This window comes from Lissotriton vulgaris, chromosome 2_1 (assembly GCF_964263255.1).
Source record: "Lissotriton vulgaris chromosome 2_1, aLisVul1.2, whole genome shotgun sequence".
NCBI lineage: Eukaryota > Metazoa > Chordata > Amphibia > Caudata > Salamandridae > Lissotriton > Lissotriton vulgaris.
Window position 1 is genome coordinate 1,167,450,326 of NC_141687.1, and position 18,593 is coordinate 1,167,468,918.

Below are 18,593 nucleotides of genomic sequence, written 5' to 3' on the forward strand. Positions count from 1 at the left end.
GATTGCAGAGTAAGGAGTGTAAAAGCGTTAAGGTAACCATATAGTTCCTGCTTACATTTAATATTGCAATCCCTAGGAGTGTTTGCATTTTCCAAGATTTTATTTTTTATAACAGCAGATTGCTTGTCTAGCGTAATTGGAATGGTGTTGCATCCAGGTGTTTATAGCAGGACACAATTGGGTTGTAGCTGAAGGCAGTGAGTTTCTCTGTGGGGCAGTATGGTTTTCAGTTGGGGAAAGGCTGTGACACTCTGGCCAGAGCTGCTGAGTTTGGAACTGGGGAACCAGTTTCTGCCTTCATGACCAGTCCCCCAGACCACTCCAGGGAGCATATTCCGGTGGTAGACCTTAGGCCTGCAAGACCTTAGAAGCCCTGGTGTGTTAGCACCTGCAGGTGGACCCTAGCAGTGGCAAGTGTGGGTTAACCTTGAAGGCCTGTCCACCACAATCTATATTGAAGTTAATCTCCAGACTTGCAAGCAGGCATATGAAGCATCACACCTTAGAGCAACAGTGACTGTCACCAAGGTCACAGGTCCCTTGAGAAAGGCCAACTTTAGGGTGGTGTAACCACACCGGTGTAGTGGTAGCGTACATTGCGCGAAGTTCTTTGAAATATTCACGCGCATGTTGCGTGTGTATTGTCTCGTGTACATCGTTATGTTTCAAATGGGCACTCATGCATGGCGAGTCAGTTCGGTGGGAGTTCCAACGATACGAGTGAGTCACCGTTTGGCTTTCCATCAAGGGGACGCTCTGTGTGTGGGTAGTGTTGTATTTTAATAAACTCCTACTTGAAGCTGAATTGGATTTCCTGGGTTTATTAACCTACAACCAGGCACTGCCTTTGGGGGGGGGGGGGTCGTGTTTGCAAGCATATTATGATTTTAAAAGCGCTTGCTGCCTCCAGCAATACAAATGTCATGATGTTCTTCATACTGAAATCCACAAATTGGCGAAACACTTTAAGAAGGAGGCTGGAGGCGTGAACAGACCAGAGTGGCTGAGAACAGATGAAGGTGAAGAGACAGCTGTGAGTCTGGAGACTTAAGTAAGCCCTTCACATCACTCCACGCTTCGAAGCATGTTTGAGAGCCTTGGGATGGGACCAGTTTTGATTTAAGGCGACCCTGTGGGTGCCAGACGCAGATGTTGCTTCTGCATGCATCAAAACCAAGAACCTGTAGCCTAGCTTGGAGCAGAGAGTGTGAATTCGAAAAGCAGGGTTACCAGGGGTGGAGAGGAGGGGAGATTCAGTGGAGTCAAGTGCAGAGCTGTGCACTCAGGAGCTGGATTAGCCAAGCAGCACTAGTGGTGAGAGCAGCTTAATGGCTGCAAAAGCCAACTCAAGCAGTGTCCAGGGATCCCTGACCGCTTGAATAAACTACTAAAGGGTGTGTAGGTAAGCATGCAAAAAAAGAAAGGTGAAAATGAGCAACAATCATTGGGTTTGCTCAGGAAGTCCTCACTCACCACCCTGGGTGGTGACATGCTTCATCATCGGGCCCACCGGATGAAGCCGAATGCCTCCCCGGTGTGCTACTACGCCAGAATACTGCGGAGCTAGTTTTTTGAGAGAGTTATGTGAAAAAGTGTTCACAAATGTCAGTTGTAACCCACAGCAAAACTTTATTCAGGGGTCAGCCGGACATGTATAAAAACAATGTGATGGGAAATCACCAAAATAATTTGTTAGGGGGGCCTTAGGGTGCCCATACCGCCGAACTACACTCCCCATGGTCCTGAAGAATGCCCAGTAACTAACACAAATGGCAGAAATATGTACATGTTGACCCCACTTTAAGTGGAAATAACCAGACAATTATTTTGGTAATTTCCCATCATATTGTTTTTATACATGTCCGGCTGACCACTGAATAAAGTTTTGCTGTGGGTTACAACTGACATTTTTAAACACTTCACATAACTCACAAAAAACCAGCTCCGCAGTATTCTGGCATAGTAGCACACCGAGGGGGCATTCAGCTTCTTCCGGTGGGCCCGATGATGAAGAATGTCACCACCCAGGGTGGTGAGGGAGGGCTTCTTGAGCAAACCCAATGATTGTTGCTCATTTTCACCTTTCTTTTGCGTGCTTACCTACACCCCAATGAATTACTCTTTAGTTGTTTATTAAACTTATTCGGGGGGGTTAATAGTGTTATCTTCCCTCTTATCGTTATAAAACGCTTGACCAGTTTGCAGGCACTTAAAATATCAGTCAGTGGAGGATATCAAAATAGACTGGTCTTCCTTGCATCTGCCAAGGGTCAGCAAAACGTTTATAGATACCAACTTTGGTCGCTGCTGGAGCCTCGTGTGACGGCAAAGTGGTCAACCAAAACAATGTGACGAGACTAGGAAGACTGATGAAGGGGGCCTTTCAGCAACATAAGTCACTCTGGAGTGTTCTCTAGAGTGCCATGTGCCATTCCAGGACATATCCAGAGTACTGCACGTCACTGAAAAGGACGAATGTATCACTGCTTTGCCTTCTAGAACACTAGACCAATAATGTGACAAAAAGAATATATAGTATATACACGTGTCTAGACATTTTCTGGTTGGAACCAGGTATGGGAGAAAGCCATAAGGAAAACCAGGTGGAAAGGCTGTAAGCGAGGCAGGTGCAGAGGTAACCGGCAGAGCCTCCAGCAGACATGGTGAGGCCAAAAAACAAGAGAATTCGAAAAAGAGCCCAACAGAGGGGAGCAAAGCAGTGTTGAAGCTGAAAAATTTTGACTGACACCAGTCATGAGCCTAAAGGCTGGCCTAATCTAAGAGTAGATGCAAGTTATTCAACTCAGCGGGCAAAGATCTGGAAACTTACCATCGTAGTACTGTATGCGGCTCTCCCGGCCAGAAAGGTTGTACCATGCCTCGAACGGCTCCACAATCTCAGCATAAGGCAGGTAGAGAGTCCCTGTGTGGAAAGAGATAGGCATTGAGACTATAGCTGCCCTGGCGTTCGAATCCCCCCCCCCCCCCTATTGCCTCTACCCACTTTGAGAGGGAGACATCCAGCCCACCCTCTCCAGATGCCTACCCCATATGCCTTTCTTGCATTCAGAGAAGCTAGAGCCGCCCTCCTGCACCCACAACTAGCGACACCCACTGTATCTAGACCTGGCCATCACCTGCACTTCACAGGTAAGCTAGTTAACCACCCCCCCCCCCCCCCCCCCACCCCCTACCCCCTCAAGGGATTAAAGAAAGATGAGACTCCGACTGGCCTGTACTTTAGAACCCAAGTCTTAAAAGGACGGCCTTCCAAGCCAAAGTTCCTGGGACATATTCAAGCAGCATGAAGCCATGTGTGACTGGTTGGGAGGGTCCTGAAAATTTACCCCTGGGTCAATCCAGCCCTTCAAATGTGTTCACCTCCCCTAGTCCCCTTACCTGACACATGATACAAGTCACCAAAGTCCGGCAGCTCCCAAGTCATCGAATCCTCAGCACGTGAAGTCCAATCCCCAGCACCTGAGGAAAAAAAAGGAAAGAAAAAAAATATAAGAAATACGTGCTGGTTGAAGCCAGACCCGAGCTCGAAGGAGAGGGAGTCGAACCTAGATCGCGTGCAACACCCGAATGATACAAGCCTTTGATCATTTCGAGGCCGATTAGAGCTGTGGTTACTCAAGCACCGAGACGAAGCATTCTGGGACTCCTGGTGCCCTTCAGAGTGAAGCCAAGTAGAAAGTGTACGCAATGCACTTAGTTTCAGCGCACATCACAGGAAAATATGACTGCATCATTTTTTGGAGGCATGGACACTGCGTCTGTAAGAGGACGTGGGCGAGTTTTAGTTGAAAATAAAGTAAGCGTGGAGGACCAACAAAGGATGCCGGTGGAAGCAATGGCGAGAGTAGGGTGCATAACAGGGTGAGGAGCAGTGTTAGAGACCTCAATATGAAGTAAACAGGGGAGAACCACAGGCGAGAAAGCAAAAAGGGACTACACTAGGGCAAGAGCAACAAGAGTGCTGGATAGGAAGAACAGAATGGAGACAGCATGCAGGTTTTGGGTAGTCTGTCTGCTACAGGTAACCAACCAATAGACAATGGAGTGTATGTACGTCTACAGACCTAGCGTAGTGTGTTATTTATTACTATTAATGTACCCTCCAGGAACATTGTTGAGTCGCATGTTACTCTTCAGGTGCCCTGCAGTTCTCAACTCACCAGACTATATATAAAAAAAAAAAAAAGTATTTAAGCAGAAATTCAAGGACGAGACTATCCCGGTGGTCTTCTGCTTCTAACCATAACAGCAAGCCAAGTCAGGCTCTCACCCAGGTCAGACCAAACTGCCTCACCCAAAGTTTTAGTCAAGGGGAATCCGTGTCATGCACATTTTTCCTTCCACCCACTGCACCATGCACCATGTGGCAGCCCACTTCAGCCATTGGATACCATCACTCAGGGACTGTATCCTGCCCTCTCTCAAAGAGCCCATCAGTACAGAAAGTGGTCCTCTTCACTGTCAGGGGCTACAGCGGCAGAGTGTGCTTTTGGGACCAAAAATACCTTTGCTTTTCGCCAATTGTAGTTAAAAAGAAAAAAAAATTGCCCTGCGGCTCCAACATTTTACGGAAAAATAAAAAATGGACAATACCGACAAGCCTCAAAGTCCCAACAGCTGGCAGCCAATGCCAGACCAATAAGCATTGCAAGATGGCATTTTCAATTATTTTTCACCTACGTTTTGACTTGGCCAGTGTTTCTGCGGATACGGTTCCGTGTCGCCAGAAATAAAATGCTTATTTAGCAATGCAGAGGTCTTTTTTGAGTTTACAGATGGACAATAAAAATTAGATACAAGCATTTTATAAATGTGCAAAGACGCCAACATAAAACTGAATTGGGGTAACCAAACTAAAACTTAACATTTCAAAGCACGGATGTGCAACTTAACCATGGACAAGCAAAACATGCACTATGTTTCGTAAAGGGCAAGTACGAAGATTAGTTTCATTAGCAGGACAAGATTAAATCATAAAGTGTCAGCCACCTGTATGCCTCCGGTTTACAAAAATTAGACAAATTTACATATCTAAATTTGCTTTAAGATAAACTTGCTTTCCTTTGGCAGGGAAATATTCGTAACAGGCCTAGGCGTGTTATTTTGCCTTTCTCTTGTGGCACATGGCCAATCAGAGAAGGTGTGGGCGCAGAAGGTGCACAGGAGCCACTGACACCGGGAGAAAGAAAAAAGTGCAATGTGTCTAGTAAGCACTACGCTATAGGGAACAAAGGTTCCTAGCTCATTCAAGGTCATCACAATGTAGTATAGAACACAATGGAAAACTATACTTTCTGATTTCCTTACCCAGCCGGGCAGGGAATTTATTTCAAAAGAGACAATGTCAAAATGCACATTACAATATTTAAACAAATATAGTATGACACAAGCCTGTGCCGTACCGAAAGAAGAGAGAAAAGAATGAGAATGGAGTGAAAGGGGTGTTTTTTCAGGCAAAAAAGAAAGGAGCAGAGCAGGGCACTGTAGGGAAATTGACAGTACTAACAGTATCTCCTGGAGTTGAACATATACATTCTTATTAACAATGACATAAATGTATGTCCACTCATGGGTGTCGACGTTTCGATCCCTATTGCTCAATTAAGAAGGGGGGGGGGGATCATCAGGACTTAGAAGTAAATATGCCTGAAAGTAAAAGCCTCCGTTGTGGAGGTTAGAACTCTGTAAGAATTCCTGGTAGCACCTCTTAAATAAGAGCTTAATGCTAATCTCACTTAGGGGTTAGTTTCTGGCATCAGGTTGAGCCAGAGTTAGTGGACCAATATAGAAGTCCAACAGCAAGAATGTTTTTTTAATTCTTACAATGCCGGAATATTGTTTCCGTTCGGTTTCGCACTTGACTCCTTACAGAGTAAGAAGCGAGCGAGTAGGGCTTCAAGGGCTGATAGTATCGGGCTTCGATGGCCGGACAGGCTTGCCTCCATCAATGTGGGGCTCGGGCGTGGGTCGGTGATAACACTCGCGTCTCGTCTGGATCCTCGATCGGTGTTCCAGTTCTTTGTTTAAATATTGTAATGTGCATTTTGACATTGTCTCTTTTGAAATAAATTCCCTGCCCGGCTGGGTAAGGAAATCAGAAAGTATAGTTTTCCATTGTGTTCTATACTACATTGTGATGACCTTGAATGAGCTAGGAACCTTTGTTCCCTATAACTAAGTTATACCCATGGTTCTTAGCTATCCTATGGGTTCCCCTTGTTTATAAAAAATAGTAAGCACTACGCTGCACTGACCTGAAAGAAGGTATTTTGAAAAAGTGCTACGCTGTTCAGTGAAAGGACGACGACACCCCAAGAGCGCTGGGTGAACAACATTCCCCCGAATGTCCAGTCCTTTGCCGGTCATTACATCTTAGTAATTGAAAAAATAAAGCAGTGGGTTATGTGCAGGTGGCTGGGGCTTGTCACGTTTTAAATCACAAGTTGTCTCGCCTAAGCTCACTTCCTTTTATCATTCCGTAACTAAACACCTCACTCCATTGCACCAGAATGTACTTTTAACAGGCCAAGCATATTTACGAAGCGGCCTGTCTATTAGACAGGGTCGGACAGGCCTGAAAAACAGTCGGGCAGTGCCAAATGGGCTCCTCTGAGATCAGTGTTTGGGCCGCTTTTATTTACTATTTTTAGGGAGCTTGTTGGCCGTTTTATAGCCAGGTGGGACTTTTTACTGTGGATTTCACCGATATCACAAGAAGCATTGCTTGCAGCAAACACGTGCTTGCAGTCAGTCTTCCAATCCTTTGGAAAATACCCACGCAGCGCCTCTTACAAGTTCAAAACTGGTGTTTGTAAATGTGGGACACATTTGCAGCCATCTGGTTCGCGGATTGGGGAAAATACTTTTATGCCCAGGCCAATCTTGATCTAGTCCGACCCTGCAATAAAGTTCCACATACACGAGCCAAGTCTTGAACAGAAACCAGCTGAAAGGTCTCTGCAGGCGAAACATAACTTGATAATGCACAGAACTTTCAAAAGTAATTTTACCTTTTGCAAAAGCTCCTCCAAGTCATTGAGTGATAAATGTCCTGCACGCCTTGTTTAAAGTGAGAATGCCAGGATCCCAACACTGATAAGAGTGAGGTGGCCAATTTGCGACCATCAAGGTTTCACCAGCAACTTCTAGACATGACAGGTCATCCACGTATCTTACAAGTTTTCCGAAATTTGGCGCCTTGCACTAGGTTTAGTTTGGTCTTGCTTGGCTGTTTCAACCCTGGTTGCCTTCTCTTTGGCTCCCCATTTACGAATTACAGGGGTTGGGGCGCGACAGGGTCATTAAAACCAGACACCCAGAGCTGCCTCTACCAAGATCAGTACCTGGATTAGCAAAGGGACTGTTCCTCCGTTAGAGTGTTGCCCCACTTAATGTACCCCCCCTAAAAAAAATTACCATTTTATTTTCCATCCTCCTGTCTGGATGATCATCATGACACTATCACATGGGGCGATACCATGACACCAAAATGCAAAATATTACTGTGTCGAACTTTACCCGCTGTGCCCGCTGGCCTAGATTGTCCAATTACGCTACGATGTCTGGACGACAACGGTCGTAATGTCACTCACATGACGTGGCTCCTGGACCCGCCGTTTTCATCACTGCCAACCACTACAAGATGTGCTTAAAATTTAAGCACTGTAAGCACTGCCACCGTTTCTTCGTCCATCACCAGGTAAGCTTGGTCCAGGAAGCGCCGCGGGGTGGGGGCAGGGCACAACTCCTCTGGCTGCAAGTAGCAGAAGAGCAACCAGCTGTGAGAAATGTAAGAGGTGGCTTCTTCTGTAGGATGGCTGCCTTCTTCCACTAGGACGAAGTGATTGGTGGCACCCCCCCCGGCCACAGCAAGCATGTCCTTTGGGATACGACAGGGGAGCCAATGGCTAGAAAAGAACTTACCTTCCATAGGTACACGGCTGACTCAAATGTCAGTTCAGAATCCCACCCATTATTTTCTGTTTCTAAATATTTAAGCAGCTTTATATATCGCCTACAAAGCCTAAGAACAGAGCGCTGCACTTGTAATTTTACAAGTCATGCAGCCAAATATATATGGGACTATGTTCAAAACCAATAACCGATATTGTAGGAGGTACACATGGACCATATACAGATAATGCACACATATGGACCGGTTGTCTGCTGTTCTTGGCATCAGAAAGAGGAGAATCTAGGACAAAAAAGTGCTTGCCAGACTACAAGATCCCAGTGCAAATGGAGTCATGTATGGGACCTTTTGTAATAATTTGTGTTTTAACAGCGCAAAATTGCCGCACGTCTGCCATTTTACAGTATTTTGAATAGAAGTCACTACTGCCCAGTTAGGTTTTCAATTTACCCACCTCGGAAGGATGGGCCTATGAAAGATGGCTGTTAGCGTGAAGAGGGTGAAAGTGTGGAGTGAGGAGTCGTCATCAATGGTGTAAGGGTGGCACATAAAGTGTCTTCCTTCCTCTGAGAAGGACTATGGGTTACTGTACAGAATATCACAAGTGCATATATTGTTTGGGATAAAAGGCCTTTGGTCTGAAAGTGTGCGCAGTGGCTGAAGTCTGCTGTAGGCAGGCAGGTGCATTAGCATACCTTGGGTCTGAATGTTGACTTTCATGGTCTGTGTGCTCCAGTCAGCTCTGAAAAGAGCCGCTTGCTGTGCTAGTGCTGCGACCCGCTCTTGAAAATGTAGCATAATTGGCAGCAAACAGCGGCCTAGATTTTAGTCCTTCATTCACACTACTTAAACTATTAGTTTTCTTCAAAACACGTATATTGGGAGCCTACCTCGGAGGCGGACTGTCACTGAGCACATCTCCACACATTTCATAAAACATACAAAATACGAAGTTGTGGCCCTATCTCTGTAACCTTGTCCAAACTAAGATGATACATACATCAAGGCAAGCATTCATGCTCCAAAAATACTGAACGCTCACATGTTTTATTCATTTTTCAAGCTATGTTTTAAGTACAGGAAATTGAGATTGGCGTGCGTGTTTCAATTCATAATATTTAATTGGGTGGTTTGCTCAGATAGCCGGCTGCCAGTCACGCCAGAGCCTCTTGGTTTAACTGCACTACTAGAGAGGGCACATTGTGGATTTCGTGAGGAGTGAGGTAAAGGTTTATGATGGAGGTCTTTGCAAAGGTGGCAAGCAGAACAGCTAACCATTGTTTTACAAAAAAAGTATTGTAAATCGTATTCTGTAACTTAACGGTAAATGTAAAAATGTGGCATTTTACTATTCAAGGCTGTATTTCTCCTCTGCGCTGTGTGCAGTAGTGGGACTCTAAGACGCCCCGTGGCCTGGGCTCAGCTTCCTTTACACTCTGCACATATCCTCTCCCACTGACAGTTTCCTTTGGGCTCTCTGGCCTACTCGTTACACCTCCCCCTGCTTATGCTGACCCAAAAGCACTGTCTTTGGGGCTTGCACAGTGACAGACTCTTGCTGTGTTGAGTAAACCATTATTTTTAAGAATTAACTGGAAAGATAAAGATCAAAGTGACATACAGCGCTTAAAAGCTACAAAAAACGGTGTAATGAAGTTCTATGTAAAAACCGGTTTTAGTAGCATATGTGTATTATGCACATGTATGTAGAAGTTCTTTACTGATGTACGTATGGTGTTATATTGTGCAAACTTTACCCAGCCAGGTTTCAGAGCGTGTAGTGTAATGCGAGAAAGTGGCACATAGCAATCTATGTCAGACCTTCCATCTCCTCCCTCAAGACACATGCATAATGCCATACACAGCGCTTAGCTATCAATAGTGCAGCAGCAACTAGGCCCATAGGCACAAGGGGCCCACTGCACCCCAAATGGTGGCTGGTTTTTCTAATAAAACCATGGGGTGGGTGCCAAATGTCCTTATTCTCTCTAGGGCCCCTGGCATCCTTAAAACACGCTTTGTTCGTCATTGCTGTTGGTGTTTTTAAAGTCGCTGTTTATTCATAATAGGTCAAGGATATATTATATCAATCATGCCACGTGGAAAACATAAATCAAAGAGGCCAAGTTGATGCCAGCAAAATATATAATAAATATAAATAAACACTCAACACTACATGGATCCATACTTCAATATGTCAAGAGACCAGATTATGGCCAGGGTTCATCAAAAGACAGTTCCTCTGCCACCAATTCATAATGCCGATTCTGATGCTAGTGTTGAAATAGAAGAAAAATGAAGTAGAAAAACAAGGAAAGGAAATGGAAATTCAAAATATTGAATTTGAAGAAAGAGAAACTGAAAGACTCTAACCAGGATACTGCAAATGAGATGAACGAGGTTAAGAGGGAAATTGGATTATAGATGCTTCTTTTTGGAATATACCAGTTCTAGATCATTTGTGGGTTGTAGTAATCAAAAGAGGAAATGCTTCTTTCCAGAACAATTGTGACAAGGCAAGACCCAAAACCAAAAGGAGATGTTTGCCAGCTAACAAAAGAGTTGTTTTACAAGGTGATGCCAAATGGCGATAACGTGTTGCAATCATGGATGGTAACTCACTCAGTGAGAAATTATATTCATTTTGCTGTCGACTCTTTGCCGCTAAAGCTACAGACACGACACCTACATTTGTGACTGGGTTTCAGATGTGGTGGAAACTGAGCCCAAAAGTGCATTATCATGACATCCGAAGAGCACTTACATTGCCTTGAAAAATGGAAAACATTGGCAGCAGGACTTAGACTGCACAAAACAATTGACGCCGAAAGTATTGCTTCGATGGACAGAAGAAAGTAGAGACATCTTGCACAGGTTGCTCGATATCACATTGTTTCTTGCCAAGCTGAATCTGGCATTCCAGGGCCACAATGAAGGTGAGTCTTCATTGAATAAAGGAAACTCTTGAAATGGTTGAGATGCTTTCTAAATATGACCCAGTGCTGAAAGAGCACCTAAATAGATTAAAGCGAAGCACATGTAAACTCAAAGCATCAGTATCTTATCTTGCACCAAAACTCAGAATGAGTATACATGTCCTAGCAAATCCTCTGGAGAAGCTGGTCCTGATATAAAATCTGCCAAGTATTTTGGGATCATGTTAGATAGCACACCTGACATCACACACTGACCAAATGTCTGCAGTGATCAGATATGTGAAAATCCAAAATAGGAAAGTTGGAGTGTTTCCGGGATTTTCCCTTTAAAGGGGGGGAAAAAAAAAAAAAAAAAAAAAAAAAAAAAAAAAAGCTGTTGACCTCAGTTCTGATATTCTTAAAAATCTGGAAAGTGATGGACTCGACATGATGTGCTGCGCTCAAGGCCACGATAATGCTGCCACTATGGCTGGAATCCATGGGGGTGTACAAGCCATTTTGAAAAGAAAGAACAGGAAAGCTATTTTTAATGGATGTGTGGACCATTCATTTAACTTGTGCGGCCAACACTTTAGCTGAAAATTAGTTGTGTGTGACTATTGGAATTCTTGAGAATGTTTTCCTTCTTACCTGCTTGCACTCACTGATGGGATGCTTTTAAGGGGATATAAGTCAGTACAACGCAATCATTTTGATTGCGGTACTTTACAACACGGTTTTCACAACGCAAGTTGTTACAACGACTTGCGTTGTAGGGGACTGGATTGAGGATTAATTTTCTTTTCTATACCAACTCCAGCCCACGTAACAGTAGGGAAGGTGTTGGAATGGGAAAACAAACTATTCCTTAAGCAAGAGCGCCATCCAGCGCAAGTCGTAGTAATGACTTGCGTTGTAATGGCTGCATCGTAAAGGAAGTGTCCCCTTTAATGGACCACACTGGAGTCTCAGTGAAAAGACTATCAACATGCTGAATTGTTCATCATGCTGCAGTAAAGACAGTGCAAGAAAAGTTTGATGAACGTGTGGCGAGAATTGAAGCTCTATGTGATCCAGATGAAAATGTAGACACAAGAGGTACAGCCAGAGGTCTTTTGCCTGCTGTCTGCAATTTCACGTTTGTGCTACCTCTACTTTCAGTGTGATGTACTTTAAGTTAATGTTACACAGCTGTACTCGACAAGGTGGTGACAAAGCTAGAGAGGCTAAGACTTTGTACGAGCAGCGCAATCATCTAGTGGAGCAGGCAATTGAACAGGCGCTTTTAAAAATCAGACCAATATGGAATTTCAGTAGATAGCAGACCCAGGTTCAAGAAGGGGATGACCAGTGAGAAGACAAGAGATGCTGGACTAACTCTGCAAGAAGAGCACAAGAGGGCGATGCTTGAGTATTGTTCGTTTCCAGATCAGATCAAGAGCCATCAAGGAAGTAGCAGCCATGTTGGAGGCTGTTCAAGCCAAGAGTTTGATATCTGCCACTGAAGAAGTTACTGGCGTCTATTCCAAAATTGTGCAATTTAAGATGTGTTATCTTAGGGAGAGCTTTTATTAGAAATACTAAGGATGAGAAGGTGCCTGAAGGTAGCAGAGATTGATCTTGAAGAAGCCAAAGACTGGTCATTATTTGACCAGTTGAAATTCATAGCTGAAAGGGACTTCCTAGAATCTCTCCCATATCGCTCAGTGAGCCTACAATTATTTCTTATGATCTGTGTGTCTGGCTTCATGTAAGGAGTTTTTCAAAGCTAAAGTTTATAAAGAACCATTTGTTATCTACCATGAGACAGTCAAGGCTTTCTGATCTTGCAATATTAACAATTGAAAGTGATTTAACGAAAGGAGTTGATTTCGATGAAGTAATTAACAAGTTTGCAGCTTTAACACCTTGGCTGCTAGGGGGTTTTCCACTCCTGTGCTGCAATCTCAGATTTACCATTGTTCATGACAAGGTCAACTCGTCATAAGCACAGGGCAGGTAAAACCCATGACGAGTTGACCTTGTCATGAGCACTGAAGGGGTTAAAGGAAAGGAACGCTCCAATTAGTCGAGATTTAATGTGACATTGTAATTTGTACTGTTGCATGCCATTCTGGCAGATGCCGATTGTGCAAACCCAATACAGGACGGTTACAACCTTAACTCCACTAACAGTAAAATGTGAAGTGCAATGTTAAAATAAATACAGGACGGTTACAACCTTACCTCCACTAACAGTAAAATGTGAAGTGCAATGTTAAAATAAAAATGAAGTAACATTTTCTATGTAGTTCTTACAATCTTTTACCTCTGACCTTTAATTAAATTTTTTTCTATGCCTTTGTAAATATAGGACCTACATTTCCAAACATTACTATGTATTCTATATGGTCCCGTTATTTGGCACTGGTTGACTCGGAGGAGGTCAATCATGGATTCATGGGGTAAGTCGTGAGGGGGTGACACCATGAGCTACCCACACTGGGTGATAGTGACACCAACCCTAGTGACTGGAGGGCAGGTGAAGGGAAGTGAGAGACTGAAGCAAAGCAGGGAAGGTAGTGATAGCAAGCTGGGGTGGACAGGAATGTGGCAACACTGCAGGGAAGACTGAAAGCAAGCAGGGAAATACTGAGTAGAATGCATGGCCTCCAAGGAGCAAGGGGAGGAGTTATGATAGAATGGGTAACACCTCTGCAGTGCTTTAAACTCTGGTGTAGAGGAGTGGGCTTGGAACAGCCCCAGAAGAAGGACCCCCTCCGTGGGTGCTGCACAGATAAATACATCTCCTCAAGGAGGTCCATCATGGGGTAAGTCAGGAGGGGGTGACACCACGAGTTACCCGCACTGGGTGACACCAACCCTAGTGATGCCACTGTTGATGATGATTGCTATAGGGTGGGCTAATGCTGAAAGACAGTGCAGTGAGGAGGGTGGGCTGTGTTTGCACTTTTCAACCTGCACATGTCTTTCTGGCTTGCAACGAATAGCCACACATGCAGTTTGACACATCTAACCCAGCTGGCTCAAAGTAAGTGCAGGGCTCCAGGATCCATGGTAGTGGCGAGTGGGACCACTAACTCCACAATCATGGTGCTGCTCACAGCATGATCACAGGGAAAAAGAGGGAGGCTTGGGTCCTGTCACTGACTGGACCACTACAATTCATTAAACAAAAACAAATGGCCAGACCGGTTCGATTTCACACAATCACCCACCTAGTCTGCAAATTACTAGGTTGGACAACTATTTGATTAAATCAATTTATGCTTTATAAAAATTCTCATATGTCATAAAGAAAAACACAATCATTGACAAATACATACATTCAAAGAATACACGAAATCAAAAAAATACATGCAACAAATTACTGTACAAAATCACAGACAACTGTGCAATGCCTCTAGTTATTTCATTGTGAGGCACCAGTCATACACATATATACGTATACATACACGCACACATGTGCACATTTAATTTATTGTGACAGCCTGCTTGTCTAAACCAGCCTGAGATATTTTATTTTACTCTGTGGAGTTTGATTCAAGGGGAATGTGCAGGATGGATTGTACATTTATGGTAAATTCTTTTACCCTAGATCAGCCCCTTTTTATCTCAGGCTGAAAGTCAACGCGTTTCAAACCCTACGTGGTTTTTGGGTTCTCCTCAGGACACGGACTGGAGGTCGCCGTCACTGTTGAAAACTTCTCCGGTCACAAAGGTCGAAAGTTGTCCAAAAAACGCCCATACGAATTCTTAATATGTTGGCAGTATGGACACGAGGGAGGGATGGCGGATTGTATTCAACACTATTCTTACACCATAGTAAGACTCACTGGTTACCAAGTGATGCTTATTGAAGATTGATTGCACAGCAGCTGCGTGCACTGAGTGAGCCGCATGGTGAAAATCCTGATTGGTAAACAACTGTTTGCCATCTATTATTTTACCTGTTATCATTTATCATTTGTTTCTGCAGCGTGTAAATGTGTAACATTTACCTCCTGTAACATACTTTGTTCTATTGTGAAGACCTCTGACACCTTTGGGTAAAGTCTGCACTATATAAACATCAATTAAATAAAAAATAAAATGTACAACGCTCCATGCGCCCCAAGAAAATTGGTGCCCCTGGGCCCCGCTTGCTCATGCCAAAGGCTGGCCCTGCAGGCACCCAAGCCAGGAATCTTGTTGAGGCTACTTTGTGTAGTCTTATCCATGCAGCTTTCCGCACCTACTTTTTCTACAAATACCCTCAGTGAACGGGTATTTGGCATTTAGGGACTTACCAGCCACTTGATTGTGCCAGTTGTCCCACGTAGTGGCAAATGCTGGTATCTAGAGGATTGGATGCAGCACTTGGGCACTTCCTTGCACACCAATATGAGAACCATGGTTAGAAGTAATGGAAAAGGGGTGTGGCAGATCAGGAGAGGGGTGAGACAAGGTAGGGTGTTTCCCCTTTTATTCATCTTGAATATTAAAATGATCTGCACCAGTTTTTAACAGGAATTACCAGTGATGTTATGCAATTTAAGGGTGGTCTTTTACCAACTATTCAGATGATGCATTGTAAATGGCCCGCACCCCAAATGCACTGCGTCTTTTAGTGCACACCTGTGTGGACTTTCTAGCCACTGGGGACTTGTGGCCAAATTTTACTAAGTCACATATTATGGCATGTGGGCACCAATGCAGGGAGGGATAGGGCTGGTCTATCTACCCCTAGGCACGTCTAACAAACAAAATGAACGAGCTCAATGAAATCTCAAACAACCAGTATCCTGTTAGTCAGACAGTTGTCTCCCATGGGGAAAAACCATTAGGTTTCTTAAAGAAACCTCACCCATCAACCTAGTTGGGGGCATGCTTAATCATTGGTTTCCCACCTATGGGGGCTACGTGCCTCCTAGGTGTATTTTGACACCCGATTACAGCAGAGTTGATTTTTTGGGGTGAACAGGTGAATTTGGGTGCGTGTGAGCCTTAAAACTGCCACAAGGATACATAGTCAAGTCAGGATAATTTTAATTCAGAGCTGCTACTGGGAAAGGTTTAAAAAAAAAAAACACAAAAAAGGATGGGTGTGAAGGTACCCCCCCCCCCCCCCCCCAAAAAAAAAAACTCATCAAGAAGGTGAAACGGTCTACATGTTTACAGCCACTCAAATGTGTCAGAAGGCTTTCTTCAAGACCAGAGGTGACCCTAAGCAGGCGAAACGTATGCACACGCCCTAAAGTGTGATCAAGTGAGGGTGACTTCGTAATTTAGGATCACCTAAAATGAGAATATTAGAGTTACAATAATTTTTCGTAACATGGATCGTGGCAGGAGGAGGTGCCTGTAAGCACTTTCCTCGAGTCCTTCTGCCTGCTCGATTGCCTGGCAATGCGCAGGATCCAGATTAAAGCTAGACCATACATTCTAGAAGAATTAGGCAGCTCCTTAGCGGTTTTGGACTGTTCCCTTGCAATAAGGGTCTCAATATCCTGTGGCTGATTAGCATAGGCAAAGTTGGTTTACAGAGCCAGAGGCATGTACTAACTTTATTAAATAAAAAAAGTTTCATTAACATTTTATGTCTGCGAGGAGGGACGCCGTGTAAGAACAGAAGGGAAAGTGCAAATCATGGCATCTCTCCCTGATAATTCCAAATGGACCCCCTCTCTCTCTGGCAGCCGCAGGGGCATTGAGAACACTTATTCCGAGAGAGCGGCTACTGCCTAATCTTTGTCAAGTTACCACTTTTAGGTTAATCCTAATTTATATGCTAGTCCATGTGATGGGTAACAGGCCAATCAATGCACGTTATGCGGTGAACAAGGGGTCTTTCAATCCCGCGTTCTGAAATAAAAGGTCAATAGTAGGCACGCTAGAGCTGCATTTTTCTTTGCCCTGCAATCAGATGAATAGGTTAATTTACATGTGATGCCCTTTTAAGACATGCTGTCAAGGATCGAAGGACTACGCAGAAACATCTTACATTCCTAACTATATTGCCATGTTCTATTATGATCCATGTTAATTTTTAACTATTTTTATTACCTTTTTTATGCATTTATTACTTTTATGGCCAAAACTTCGTCCGAATAAGGTTTGATTATGAGGGCAATTAACATAAAACCCCATGGCTGGGCGTCCTGACAAAATAGAGCCAGGTTAGGCGAAGCATAAGAGCACTATGGCTCAAGAACTGCGCTAGACCTGGCCAACACATTTATTACCGCGGTACTAAGTTGTTCCGTGGTTCTCACAAGTATCGAAAGTGTTTAACATTAAAGAAGGAGTGAAAGGTTGAAGGGCTTTCAAGCGACCCGGCTTGAAAAGGTGCAGCACGTGCTGCCCAGCCACGGCTCACAGTACTTCATGTATAAGTAGAACCTGCAGTAATAATTCAGACAGGCAGCACTGGATGAAATTAAGCAATATGTCCCACAAGCTCTGGGTGCGATTTTCATTCCCGACATGACGTAGACAATCTGTCAATTAAAACAGCGATTTCCTTGGACACATACCTCAAAAGACTACAAGCCCGTGTAAAATAGAACGGAATAGAATGCCTTTCAGTACATTTAATATGGAGGTAACAGGACTTCATATCCCAAAATGCACCTTGCATCCCTCATAGAGCGAAACTATGTTCAGAGAACGGGGTTAGTATCGTATACAAGACGGGAAATGACAAGTCACGACCTGACACCAAATACTACATGACGTGTGAACTCTCCTTTTGTTCGAGCCACATTATTATTACACCTCCACTGGCTGTAAGGGACCGCCCTCTATACAACCCAAAAACAGCACGACGGTCACAGCAGAGAGGCTACAGATAGAACTGTTTAAATATCTCCACCCCATCTGCCTTCCGCATCGCGCTGTTGTAGAAAGGTTCAGACTCCGGCGCTGTCCGGACACATGCTCACACCATTCCCCCGCGGAGCACCTAGCGGTGAACCTGTAAGCAGTGGGCGCTGGACAATACTACTACACACTTACCTCCCTGACAGAGACACAGGGCGAGCAATACGAACAGACATCGGCGCTCCATGACCCTGCACTACCCACTTCCACACCCAGGATCGGTCACGGTCACACAACAACACCGCCTTTTAAGGAGGAGCATTCGTGACGGGCAAACGGCGGAGCCAATGGCAAGCGCGGATTCTCCAGCTTGCGCAAGAAGAGGCGGCTGATTTCAATCGGAGGCTCAGCTGACCGCGGCTGAGGGCACGAGAGGTTCTCTAGAGAGGACTGCGTGGGCACGGAACCTCAAGGTGCCAGAGAAGCACGTGCGGAAAGCAGCCCAAGCCAAGTGCGCGACAGCGACCGGCCCGCTCCATGTATACTGTCATAGGTTTTCGTTTACGAGATAAGGGCGTTATGGGAGCTGTAGTCTTGGTTCTGTTTCGATTGAACCAGTTGGACATTTACGCCTGGGCTGGTGACACTGTTAAGCTAAAGGTACACACTATCCTGCCAACTACTAGCCGTCTGATCATCATAAGTGAAGGAGCACAGCCGTTTCCTCCTTCCCCAAACCAACCCTACCCCGACACTTTATGAAAGCATGTGGGGGGAGGGGGGCATTCTGCACATTTTCCATTACTTTCTTTCTAAGATTTTTGCTAAAATCCCTGGCCCTGAAAGCACTTCTGAAGGGAAGTTTATGGTATAATCACATTGTTATAAACTGCTTCAGATTAGAGTGTCATAGAGTTGAGTAGAGGGAGTTGAGTTCAGCAGTT

At 44.5% G+C, this 18,593-nt stretch overlaps 1 protein-coding gene across 1 annotated transcript in view; it reads right to left on the minus strand.

Moving 5' to 3' along the window:
• The window catches only part of LOC147731750 (digestive cysteine proteinase 1-like), a 57,443-nt gene extending 39,491 nt beyond the window's left edge, over positions 1-17,952 (minus strand). The window contains exons 1-3 of the mRNA XM_086956870.1: positions 17,845-17,952; positions 3,400-3,480; positions 2,831-2,923 (exon numbers count right to left, since the gene is read on the minus strand). Coding sequence (XP_086812996.1) covers positions 2,831-2,923; positions 3,400-3,480; positions 17,845-17,896 — 226 coding nt within the window. The 5' untranslated portion in view covers positions 17,897-17,952. The remainder of the gene's footprint in view (positions 1-2,830; positions 2,924-3,399; positions 3,481-17,844) is intronic.
• Between the last annotated feature and the right edge of the window lie 641 nt (positions 17,953-18,593).